General features: G+C 35.3%; 1 protein-coding gene across 1 annotated transcript in view; it reads left to right on the forward strand.

Annotated features, from left to right (window-relative positions):
* The window catches only part of TRAPPC8 (trafficking protein particle complex 8), a 79,732-nt gene that overhangs the window by 34,737 nt on the left and 31,871 nt on the right, over nt 1-13,124 (forward strand). The window contains exons 12-15 of the mRNA XM_008569612.1: nt 7,878-8,102; nt 9,218-9,326; nt 11,293-11,487; nt 11,906-12,036. Of these exons, the coding sequence (XP_008567834.1) occupies nt 7,878-8,102; nt 9,218-9,326; nt 11,293-11,487; nt 11,906-12,036 (660 nt within the window). The remainder of the gene's footprint in view (nt 1-7,877; nt 8,103-9,217; nt 9,327-11,292; nt 11,488-11,905; nt 12,037-13,124) is intronic.

Raw genomic sequence — 13,124 nt, forward strand, 5'->3', positions numbered from 1 at the left:
TTTAAGATATCTTAAAAGAGTTTTGGCTGAGTAGAGTGGAAACATGCACTTTCATTCTCTGTTGATGAGAGTGCATCTTGGTACTACTTTTTTTGTAGCAGTTTGGCTGTATTGATTTGAGTTTGAAGTATATACATAGCTTTTGTTAATGCGGTGGTTATAGTTTCAGAAATATGTATAATATAAATGTTTAGATAGTTACTCAAAAACGTTTTTGTAAAGATACCATGAAACAATATTTAATCAGTTGTGGACTATATTAATAAATTATTGTACATTTATATAATGGAATACAATGTAGATTTAAAAGAAATGAGAGATGTACATATCTTTAAAAGATGTCCACGATTATTAAGTGGAAAAAAGATACTCTCTGTAATATCACTTATGTTTATTTTTAAAAAGTCATGCATAGTAGGCATACAGTATAAGTACATATATATTGATATAGATAGATAGATGGGGAGAGAGAGAGAGAGAGAGAGATGACACACCACTACCAACAAGCTAGAAACAAATAGTTATGTCTGGCAAATGAGATGAAGCATAGGATGGGAAAGTAAGAAGTTGACTTTTTTCTCTTCAAACACTTAAAAAGAGAGCTGGCTGGTTTATTCACTGGTAGAGCATGGTGCTGATAATACCAAGGTCAAGGGTTCAGATCCCTTTACCAGCCAGCCGCCAGAAAAAAAAAAAAAGAGTCTGTATTATTTTAATACTTTTTTTTAAAAGAAACTTTTCCTAAAAAATAAAAAGCTCTCAAGCTCCCCCAAATTATTCTGATGCAAACCCTTGGTTAAGAACCATTCATTCATTATACTTGATTTTTCTACTTATTAGCTCTTGGATCTTAATTACTAGAGAAAGCATTGAATCATTTAGTTTTTGTCATGAGGGAGTTGAAATAGGTAATAATAGGCTACCATTTACTAAATGCTTTCTAGATGATTTCCTCAGATCTGTGTCAGCTCTATTATAATTTTAGGATTGCTACAGAGATAGTTTATAATAATCAGTGGTCTATGAACACTTTTTGATGTTACTATAATTTGTTGAAATTATTGCATTTAAAGTCAATGTTTTCTGTTTTCAACTTACCCTGGGGAAAATAATGGCAGCAGAACACATGGAAGGGCATGGTAAGTTCAGCTTGAGAATAGCTGAAAACCTAGAGAAAGTTTTGGTGAAAATGTTGTTGATACTTAATCAGCAACCTTCAGTACTTTCTCAGTTATTTGTAAAGTGACGACTTTCAGTTGAAAGATTGTTCTTATGGGTGTAATTGTAAATGTATGTAGTTTTTGTAGATGCTGTGTTGTAAGGGTCAGTTGAAGTGGAAACTAATTTGAGTTGTACTGTTTACTAATATAATAATAGCAGGTGAAAAAATCTTTGAGGGGGAAATCTTCTGAACTTTTTAATGAAAAGCAGTCATTTTGCCCTCTTGAATTATAGCAGAAATTGAGTATTCCTTTCAATATACTAAAATGTTACAGAGGATAAAGTAATAAGATTATTTCATAATCTATGCACATTCTGTTTTATCTTTCCTTATTTTCATGGATGGATGGAAATATTGGAAGTTACAGATAAACTTCCAGAAGAAATTAGATTGGTGTAAATTTATTTTTGTCTGTGCTCTGTGTTTTCAGATTTATCTTTAATCTGTATACCTGTATTAAATTCCCCTTTTATATACTTTTTTGCCATTTGAGAAGGGATTGCAAGTCTTCAGAGATTTGTTATGTGGCACATCATAACCAGTCATTTGGCTTTTATGAAAAACAAAATATTTCATGGTAGGGAATATATTGAAGGCTTTTAAAAATTTTTTTGTACTTTTTGGAAGAAAGAATCAAGATTGGTTTACCCCTTGATTCTCTGCCCTCATACACCCTAAGGTAAACGTTGGAAATGCTATATATTAAGAAAGTAAATGTTTTTTCCCCAGTTATCTTTTTACTTTTAATTTTGTGAAATTAACCTTTTTTTCTTTTAAACATTCATAGGATTCTGATCTTCGAAGTGCACTTCTTTTGGAACAGGCAGCACATTGCTTTATAAACATGAAGAGTCCCATGGTTAGAAAATATGCGTTTCATATGATATTGGCAGGCCATCGGTTTAGTAAAGCAGGGCAGGTGAGTGCATTTTCTTTAAAACAAAAAGTTGTTATTTATTCATTTATTTTGTTAATGTGTGTCATTTGTCAATTTTTTATGATTTAAAATTAATCCTAAAAATTGAAACAAATCTTGTTCAGAGATAGTGTGTTCTGTTGGTAAGGGCATGACATTTGGATTTAGACAAATCTGGGGTTTTTTTGTTTTTTTTTTTTTTTAAAGATGACCGGTAAGGGGATCTTAACCCTTGACTTGGTGTTGTCAGCACCACGCTCAGCCAGTGAGCGAACTGGCCATCCCTATGTGGGATCCGAACCCGGGGCCTTGGTGTTATCAGCACCGCACTCTCCCGAGTGAGCCACGGGCCGGCCCAAATCTGGGTTTTAATCTTGATCTTCTACTCACAACTTGACTTTGCTCAAGTTACTTAACTTCTCTGAGCCTCATTTTCTTTATTTATAAAATTTGTATTTTTACTCAAATTTTTTTGAGGTTAAACCAAACCATATATGTGAAGGGCAGCTATATTATATGTATTCAAGCTGGGATGAATTCTTCCTACTTCAGCTCTCATCTACTAATCCTCTTTTACGTTGTCTCTCAAAGTGCTTTATAATAGTATTAACTAAATATTTAATGTGTGGAAGTCTTCTGTCTCCTGTCTCTGGAAGCAGTTGGACTAGAGGGGTCTTTATTTATTTAGAGAGATTTCTCCAGCCTCAGTTGTCCCTATAAGCTTTGGTGGAGAGAGTTTTGTTAGAGGCCGACAGTAGTAGCAGCAGTGAGATATAGGGGTTTACTATAAATATAAACAGAAATGTGGATTTCTGTATTCCAGGGACTATAGTAGGAGCTGAGCATATACCCATAAAATCAACATGGTTTTGCCTCTTAAGGAGCTTTTGATGTAGTAGGGGAGTTTGAGGACTTTTTGAAATGAACTTAATATGAATTTTTGTGAAAATACTTAGATTTTTACAAGTCTGTGCTAACCAAAACATGCCAGTGTTTAAAACTGTATGTTAGGGCCGGGCCGGTGGCGCACTCGGTAGAGTGTGGCGGTGCTCCCGCCGAGGGTTCGGATCCCATATAGAGACCGGTCCGCTCACTGGTTGAGCGCGGTGCGGGCGCGACACCGAGGGTTGCGATCCCGTTGCCGGTCGCGGTACGGGCGCAACACCGAGGGTTGCGATCCCGTTACCGGTCATGAAAAAAGACAAAAAGGAAAAAAAAAACCCAAAAAACCTGTATGTTATTGAAAAGCTACAATGGAATAAAGATATTCAAAAATTACTGTCAATTTCATGAAAAAATACCATGATTTTTAAAAACCAACATTTCAAGATTGGGTTCCTTCCTCTATATATGTGGACTAGCTACCTGTTAAATAAAAAAACCTTTGAAATATTTATATAAAATTAAATTTCTTTTTATAATAATTGTTGCATTCCATGAATTAGAATTTCTGTCTCCAAAGTGGAAAAAACATGAAAAAAATCCTGTCATTTTTCACAGCCCTTTTTCCATAGTAAGTGCAAATGTGTCTGAAACATGTTATGCCACTGTTTATCTCTGCTTAAAAGTTTTCTATTCAAAAAGCAACAAAATATATTAAGCATGAGGTTTCCTTTGCTTAGAAAGGAAATTATATGCCTTATTAGGAATGGTCCACTGTCTCTTATTGAAAGTAAGTCATTCTTTTTTCACATCTTTGCTCACTTTTGTGAATGGTTTCATTTGTGGGAATGGTAATATCATTGGAATTGGAAACAGCTGCTTGTATTTACCTTCTCAAATTATAGGGCATTTTGCTTCTAGGAAATGCCTAGCAGGTGAAACATACTACATTTGTAGTAGGTTGAGATGCAGTAAATGTATCTGGCCTTATAATTTTCTTTAACCATAGTTACCCTATGGAGTAATGATTCCAAGGTTACTGGGTTTACTATTTCATGACCTCTCTGTGTGCTCCAAACCCAGGAAAACTCTTTCATAAGCAGTATGTGGGAACATGAGAGTGTGACTAAAAATACAGATCTACTGGAAAAGCAAATATATGTCCTGTTGAAGTTGGTCAAAAACAGTATCTTCCTTGGGAGATAGGGCATGTAGAACATATACAATTCTAAGGTCAAGTTGTTTCTTAGGAACACTAGCTTTTCATGACATTCCATTAAAAACAGGAGTGTGTTGGAAGGGATGAGTGAGTATGGGAGCAGAGATTATATATTATTATTATAAGATTATTTCTCTTACTCTTCTCTCTGATTGAGAGTTTATGCTGAATTGCTTATCATGCCCAGAAATTGATTATAGTCCAGTTTTTTTTTTTTTTCCATTAAGAGTATCAGTAAGTAAAGGACATTTTAAAAAAAGAACTGGCATTATAAAAGTTTATAGTCAGTGAAAATTAAGAAAGTGCCAGGGAAGGTGTATATGATTGTGTCCACTGTAACCTGGACAATCTTGCTTTCTGTTCTTACTTTAAAAGGCAGACTTTAGGGCCGAGCCCGTGGTGCGCTCGGGAGAGTGTGGCACTGGGAGCGCAGCAGCACTCCCGCCGTGGGTTCGGATCCTATATAGGGCTGACCAGTGCACTCACTGGCTGAGCGCGGTGCGGCCGGTCTCAAAAAGGACAAAAAATAAATAAATAAATAAAAGGCAGACTTTAAATCCTTGTTACCTCTTTTAAATCTCTTTAGATACTTTTCCAAGAAATCTTCAAAAATGCACTTGAACTCAATACTTACACATTCAGTTATTTCTCTGTATCTATCAGTTTTTAAGACTGTGTTCCTTTATTAAATGCTGAATAGAGATTAGGATTGTTTTTTTCATGAAACATCACTTAAAAATTATTTTGAAACCATCTCAAACTTAAAGAAAAGATGTAAGTGCAATTCAGAAGTTTTTATTTACCTGAGCCATTTGAGAGTTAAGTTAACAACTGAGGCCAACAGAGGTGGGAAGGGCCGGGGGGTGGTTAATGAGACATTGGTAAAGGGCCACAAAAAATAATTACAGTGTGTAAGGTTGAATATAGTAATTATCCTGATTTGAGCATCACATATTGCACACAGGTATTGATATTCAATGCTGTACCCTACAGATATGTACAATCAATTAAGTTTCAATTAAAAAAAAAAAAAAAGAGTTATCTATCTGGTGGTGCCCTATTTCCCCGAAATACTTTAGCACATTTCCTGGAAGTACGAACTTTCTCTTACATGACCATAATACAACTGTCAAAATCAAGAAATTGGCATTGATATAGTGCTACTATCTAATCTTCTTTTAGGTTTTGATAGTTGTCCCATAAATATCCTTTATCAAAGGGCATAGGACCCTTTGTCCTTTTTTAGTCAAAGGATCCTTTGGCTTCATGACTTCAACACTTTGGAAGATTACAGGCCAATTATTTTTGCAGAATGTCCCTCAAATTAGTTTTCTCTGACATTTTCCTCATGATGAGATTCAAATTGGGTAACTTTGTAGGAGCATCACTAAAGGGGTACTAAGTTCTCATTGCATCCTATCAAGTGGTGGACAATTTCATTTGATTTCATTATTACTTAATCGAGAAAACATATCTTATAAAAATCCCACAAAGCGAATTCTGATTATACATGACACAATTTGTAATCTACTCTTTGGAGGGCAGAAGGTACAAGAATATACCCTGAAACAAACGTTTAGTGAAAAGAAGCGTTTTCTTGGTACCAAATCTCAGGTTTAAGATGGAGGTTATCTGAGTTCTAAGGGTGGCGGTGATATGTAATTAATGCTGAATATCTGCTTATGGTTGTGATAGGGTGCCCCAATGGGCAAAAGAAAAGAATGCTAAACTGTCATTACCAAACAAATAGACAGTAATTTCAATTGTGTGTATGTGTATAAATATATATCTACACACTTAGGCCGCATACTCACACATACAGTTTTAGCACACACTGGGTATTTCCATTCAGGCCAATGCAGTGGTATAAAGAGGAATGACCATGACAAAATTATATTTCATAAAATAGCTGTCTTAGAAGTAAACAACCAAGCCTTTAACTCTAATCCATGACTTCATATACTACTTTTCTGGAAACTTCCAAATGGTTTTTCACAAAGTCGTTACTATTCCTGGCCTCTTAGACTTCTTGCTTTTGGACAAAGGTGCTTGCTTGCTTCACAACCTCTTAGTTTTTAGACTGCAGTTGTTCTGTTACTTCTTTTGGGTTTTTTCTGTCTGGTAAATTTTGGCTCTAAGGATTACTGGTATTGAAAATCAGCCTTCAACTTTGTAATCCTCTTTCCTTTTTCTAAATTAATTTGATCCTTTTGATGGAGCATCTTCTTGGGCAGTGATAGCAAAGTGGTTAGTACCTGTTAAGTCCAGGGCCAGATCTGGAGAAAAGCTGTTTCCATTAATTGTGATTGACATAGATAAATTCTTTGGGAATTTATCCTGATGTAAAAGTATAGGGAGTCTTTTCTGGCTGTTACAATGGCTGTTCCCCATTCTATTGTCTATCTTTTCTCAGTGGCTGACATTTGAGTAACTGCTTTTGTGCTTTTCCTGCTTTTTTGGTTTTCTGTAGGATGTACTTTTATAGTGTGTGTCGCCAACACGAATTTCCTTTCTCCCCCTTTTTGGTCATCTTTTCTGTCAGACATACTGTTTGCTCGCACTTCTGCAAGAATGTGGTGATCTGTACCTCTCCTGAGTTTGTATGTTGGTGACGTATATTGCCATAAATGTTGTAGTCTTATTGCAATACTCATAAAGTTTTGGCATTCCATACAATTGTTCATTCTGAGCACATTTCTTGTGTATATATTGGTTTTAATCTCTTGCTGTTTCAGTCCTTCCGCTGTAGGTGCACTGAACAACAGTAAGTGCAGACAGCGGTTTGAAGAGGAAGCCATGGTGGCACCTGACGCAGCCATGTCTTGCACAGGCAGTGCTTACTATACAGCTGTCCTAGCCCATTGCTTTATCTGAATGATGTGAGACATAATGTCTTGGTCATAGCGGTGGCCAGTGAGTTGTAGTGGGCAGGCAGCCTGGGGTCAGCATGATAGAGCCAGTACGTGAATTTTTAACATAGAAAAATAAGGTTGACTTATACGCATATATAATGTAAATTTGTACTGTGTGACATATGGCATGTATGGCAACCTGAATTTAATGCAAGTCTTTGGTTGTTGGCAAAGGAAAAAAAGTTTGATAAAAATAGTGGTTTTACTTGATAGGAAAACATTGTTTGAAAACATAGTATACCTTTAGGTACAGCATGAGAACATTTTTTTCATCATAATCTTAGCAAAGTCTGCCCATTTTAGATATTGAAAATTGTTAGTTTGTTTATATATACCCTGCCTTTTTCTGGAAAGAATTTGAGGTAGATGAAGCCAAGTTGAGAGGTGAGCTCTTTCCTCTGAAGTTGACCTTTTTAAGATACTGCTCAGAGAAATAGCAGATGTAAAGACAGACTGGTCTCCCTTTCTCTTCCTTCACATTCCATACTCCTCTCCACCAAAACACAAACACACTTCTGAAGACTGAGAAAACTTAATCTGTAAGATATTATTCTATATATAATTGTGAAGGGATTATCATAAATGTTAGTTTCATTTTCTTCATCATCCCAGACTCTTTTGGAAGAAGAATTAGTTACTTGAGTGTCTGTGTGTATGTGTGTGTATTTATTTTTTTCAGTCCAAGAAAAATTTATATTATAATACTTTGTTTATTTTTTTTTACAGAAAAAGCATGCTTTACGCTGCTATTGTCAAGCCATGCAAGTTTACAAAGGAAAAGGCTGGTCCCTTGCAGAGGACCACATTAACTTCACTATTGGACGCCAGTCCTATACTCTTAGACAACTGGACAATGCTGTTTCTGCTTTCAGGCATATTTTAATCAATGAAAGTAAACAATCTGCTGCTCAACAAGGGGCCTTCCTCAGAGAATATCTTTATGTTTACAAGGTGAATACTATTTTCAGGAATAGATATTTAAATTGTATTAAACTCATTGCTTTTCTTTTCAGCAAAAAAGCCTGTTTATTACCATCTCCTACGAGTCTAATAAAATGGTTTTATTAGAATATGTATAATTATCTGTCATAATAAAGTTGTGGTGGGCTAAGCTTCTTGGTCATATGTCTGAGTTGCATTGGCCCTTCTACAGTTTCTTCAAAGAGGATTTTAATATTTCAATAAATATTTCATTTATGGCTGTTTTTGGAATATTAAAAAAAAAAAGATGCCACAAGCTTTCTGGACTGTTTCTTCATCATATTTTGTAGGATTACAACCAATTTTACAATTGGTTTTAGGTAGGTCCTCTTACCGTCCTTTGGAAATACATTCCTTTCTTTTCCTTATGAAAGATGAGGAGGTATGGATCCATGGGAAATAGACAGGTTATTATGATGTAACCCAGAAAAATAAGAAGAAAGAATATTTCACTAAGGCAGGACGATAGAAAATATAAAGCATTTTTTTATGGAAAAAATGGGAAGTTGTAATTTTTTTCTCCAAGGCCTATGAATAGTGAATATCCTGCAGAAAATAACTACCCTTTCGGACTTTATTAATTTGAAATCATGAGAGTTAGAATTTTGGCAGATAGGGGCCGGCCCGGTGGCGCACTGGATAAGTGCGCCGCTTGGGAAGCGCGGCGGCGCTCCCACCCGAGGGTTCGGATCCCACATACAGACCGGTTCCCGCTCACTGGCTGAGCGAGGCGCGGGAGCAGCACCGAGGGTTGCAATACCGTTGCCGGTCCCCGGTCCGGTTTGGCAGATAGGATGTCACAGGAAGTAAAATACACACCAAAATAACATTTGGAAGTTTAACATCCAAAGAGAACCAATTAGCTGAGTAACTTTAGGAAGATTCTCTTGAGACAGAATAAATGATATCTCAGGTTCTCAGTTGTAAAATTTTATGACTTTGATGTATTAAAACTAGTGATTATGTATCCTAATATTCTTGCTTAACATGTTTTTTAATACTTGGTGTGGTAAAAAATGAGGATGCATATATCAAGAAAATGTAATTTTCTCAGAAGCTATTTTTTTTTCTTTTATTTCTCCCAGAATGTAAGTCAGCTATCACCAGATGGTCCTTTACCACAGCTTCCGTTACCATACATTAACAGTTCAGCAACACGGGTTTTCTTTGGTCATGACAGACGACCAGCAGATGGTTAGTGAAGTTTTATTTGATCTAGTTACATAATGACTGTTTTTTAAAAATATTTTTTTCTTTTTCCATTTAAAAAATGATGTATATTTGAATATTTGAAAATAAGTAACTCTATACCACTTCACCTGTTGTCCTGCCACCTGAGGAAAAAACTACTTCAGTGGTTTTACCTCCAACCTTAAAAACTAAAAACAATAAAAACAAAGCAGTTGTAATTACAACAACTTTTCTCACATAGTATAAAGAATGCTCATGTTTTTACATAATCTTAATAAATGTTTTTAATGTGTGTAAGATATTCTATTCAGCATATATAAGTATTTTAAAATTCACTTTTTATTTTTTTTTATTATTATTATTTTTTTCCTTTTTGTCTTTTTTTCGTGACCGGCAACGGATCGCAAACCTCAACGTCGCGCCCGTACCGGACCGGGACTGGCCACGGGATCGCAACCCTCGGTGTTGCTCCCGCCCCTCGCTCAGCCAGTGAGAGGCCGGTCTGTATGCGGGATCCGAACCCTCGGCGGGAGCGCCACCGCACTTCCCAAGCGGCGCACTATAGCAGTGCGCCACCGGGCCGGCCCTTAAAATTCACTTTTTAAAAATTAGATTGTTTCCATCTTTTTGCTTATATAAAATCAACATGATGGACATCTTTGTGGATAAAACTTGATTTTTAAACTTTTTGTTATGGAAGTTTTCAAATCTACACAGAAGCAGAGAACAGTTAATAATATTCTGCTGTTCTTGTGAGATTTTTTAAAAAATACAGGATTATTTTCTTAGGATTGAGCCTTAGAATGGCAATACTGGACCAAAAGTATAAATATATTAAAGCTCTTGATGTATATTAAAATAATCTTGGTAATTCTTAACATTCTTATATTTGAGCTTAATCAGTATATTTTTCCTTTAGATCTGATTTAGTGTTTTTTTAAAAAATGTTTATCATGGGCCGGCCCGGTGGCGCACTGGATAGTGTGCCGCTTGGGAAGCACGGCAGCGCTCCCGCCCGAGGGTTCGGCTCCCACATACGGACCGGTTCCCACTCACTGGCTGAGCGAGGTGTGGGAGCAATACCGAGGGTTGCAGTCCCGTTGCCGGTCCCCGGTCCAGTACGGGGGCAACACTGAGGGTTGCGATCCGTTGCCGGACACGGAAAAAGACAAAAAGACAAAAGACAAAAAAAAAAAAAAAAATGTTTATCATGGTTATAGAGCATTGTCTTTAATAGCAAAAAGAAAGTGAAACAACCGAAATTTCTAATAGCAGAGAATGAATCCGTATTGTTTGGTGTATTCACATAATGGGTTCATGCTGCAGGACACGAGTGAACTAATTCTACATGTTTCAGTATGGATAATACCCACAACATAATGTTGAGTGACGAAAGTCAGTTACAGTATAAATTTCAAACATATAAGACAGTTTTATGCATTATTTATGTATATACTCTATGCGGTAAAATAAAAAACTGGATGAGAATGACACACTTCAACTTTGGGATAGCTCTGGGAAGAAGTGATGCTAGTTGGGGTGAGGGAGAGTAATAGGATTGGGGAGGCTTTCAGAGAGTGCATCAACTCATGTATGCAATGTTTATTTTATAAAAAATACTTGGAATCATATGGCAAAAGTTGACATTTGTTAAATTTAAGAATACAAATATTTGCTATATTATTTGCCATGCCTTTTCTGTATGTTTGAAATATTTCATATAAAAATTGAGGAAGCTAGGGAAAATATGTTCTTTCAGAGTCAGGAGGAAAAGAATGTCAATATTATAAGCAGAGTCCCAGTTAGGCTAGGGTTAGTAAGAGGATATTTTTTGCTCACAGAATTAGAAATAGGCAAAAGTGAATGTGTGTGTGTATTTATTTGGGTATCTTAGACTTTTATTTAAAATGTTTTATTTTAAGGCAGGTGTTCATAAACATGTATTGAATTGTGACACTTTTTTTTTTAGGTGAAAAGCAAGCAGCTACTCATGTAAGTCTTGATCAAGAATATGACTCTGAGTCCTCTCAGCAGTGGCGAGAACTTGAGGAACAAGTTGTGGCTGTGGTTAACAAAGGAATAATTCCATCCAATTTCCATCCCACACAGTACTGTTTGAACAGTTATTCAGATAACTCAAGATTTCCACTTGCAGTTGTTGAAGGTGATATACTTGAATTTGGGGAGGTTTTTTTTTTTTTGTTTTACTGATAGCAGATTCAGGATAATTTACAGTATACCACATATTACTAGAGACTGGGGATGCAAAGTTAAATGAGAAATTCATAATTTACTGAGCTGCATTTATAAAACCAAACAATGGGGGCTCTAATACAGGTATTTATAATGTGATGTTGGAATATAGAAGAGGGAATGACATTCTTTAGTACAGAGAAATTGGGGAAATCTTCCAAGGTGGTAATTTAAAAACCAAATCCTGAATAAATGGACACTTAGAAGATTATAAAGGATAGTCTAGGCAGAAATGCAGAGCTATGAAAGCAAGTTGTGTTTTGAGAATAGAAGCTTAGGATAAGATGTGAGGTTTATTAAAGTTACTGATTTAGGCCTTTCTTTTTTAGAACCAATTACAGTGGAAGTGGCTTTCAGAAACCCTTTGAAGGTTCCACTTTTGTTGACTGATTTGTCATTGCTTTGGAAGTTTCAACCTAATGATTTCAGTGGAAAGGATAATGAAGAAGTTAAAGAACGAGTAAGTTATTAAAAGGTATTTGTAATCATGTTTCAGTTATAGCCTAACAGATGATGTAATAACATTGCAGCTTCTTCTGTTCATAGAGCTATACTTCTTTTGCTTATTTTTCCTTGGTTATAAAAATTATGTGTTTATTGTTGAAAATTAAAAATACAGAAAAACATAAGGAGTAAAAGTAAAACTGTCTTTCCAATGTTAGAAATAGCCACTTTAACGTTTTGCTGTGTCTTTCCATTTATATGTTTTTCCTCATATTTGGGATTCCCTTATATCCTATATGTTGCTTTTTTCATTCTATGTTGTTTTGTATGCATATTCTGATATTAAAATGTCTTAATATTTCATTTTTGCATAATATACCATCATATGGACGATTCATAAGCTGTTTCATATCATTGGAAGTTGTTTTGGAGGTTTCAGTTTCTTTACTACTACAATAATTCTGTGGTGAATGTTTTTGTGCATAGGTTTTTATCCTTCAGATTATTTCTGTAGGAAAGATTCCTAAGCATGAAGTTAGAAGATTTTAGGGAATAAGAATTTTAATACCTTATCGATTTTACAAAAAGTCGTACCAACTGGCTTTTCACCAGTAGCATGTGGGGTTGGGTATTTCATCTTTGTGTTGTTAAGCATTAGTATTTATTAAAAAAATCTTTTGTTGATTTGATAGGTAAAAAAATACCATATTGCTATTTTATTTTCCACTTCATTGATTGCTAGTGAAGTTGAAGTTCTTGTATTTCCTCTTTTGTGAATTGCCTATTCACAGTCTTCATATATATTTATCTTTTTCTTTTTGTATCCATATCTGTAGTAAGCCAGTTATATACTCATGATAGTTATTTTTGAAGCAGGAATGACCTGAACAGATAGTTTTTGTTTCCCAGCTTGTTGAAACAGAAATAACTTTGACACATACATTTTTTACTTACTAATTTATTAGTTTATTCATCAGAATCTATTATACAACTTTTACTTTTTTATGCTTCCTTGCTATAATGCTTTAATAATGTGGTAAAAATTTATTTTGGAACTGAGAAGTACATTTTGGTGCTGATCTGTGAAGCAAGAACTTGGAAGAT

The sequence above is a fragment of the Galeopterus variegatus genome, unplaced genomic scaffold (genome assembly GCF_000696425.1).
Source record: "Galeopterus variegatus unplaced genomic scaffold, G_variegatus-3.0.2 Scaffold520, whole genome shotgun sequence".
In the NCBI taxonomy this organism is placed as follows: domain Eukaryota; kingdom Metazoa; phylum Chordata; class Mammalia; order Dermoptera; family Cynocephalidae; genus Galeopterus; species Galeopterus variegatus.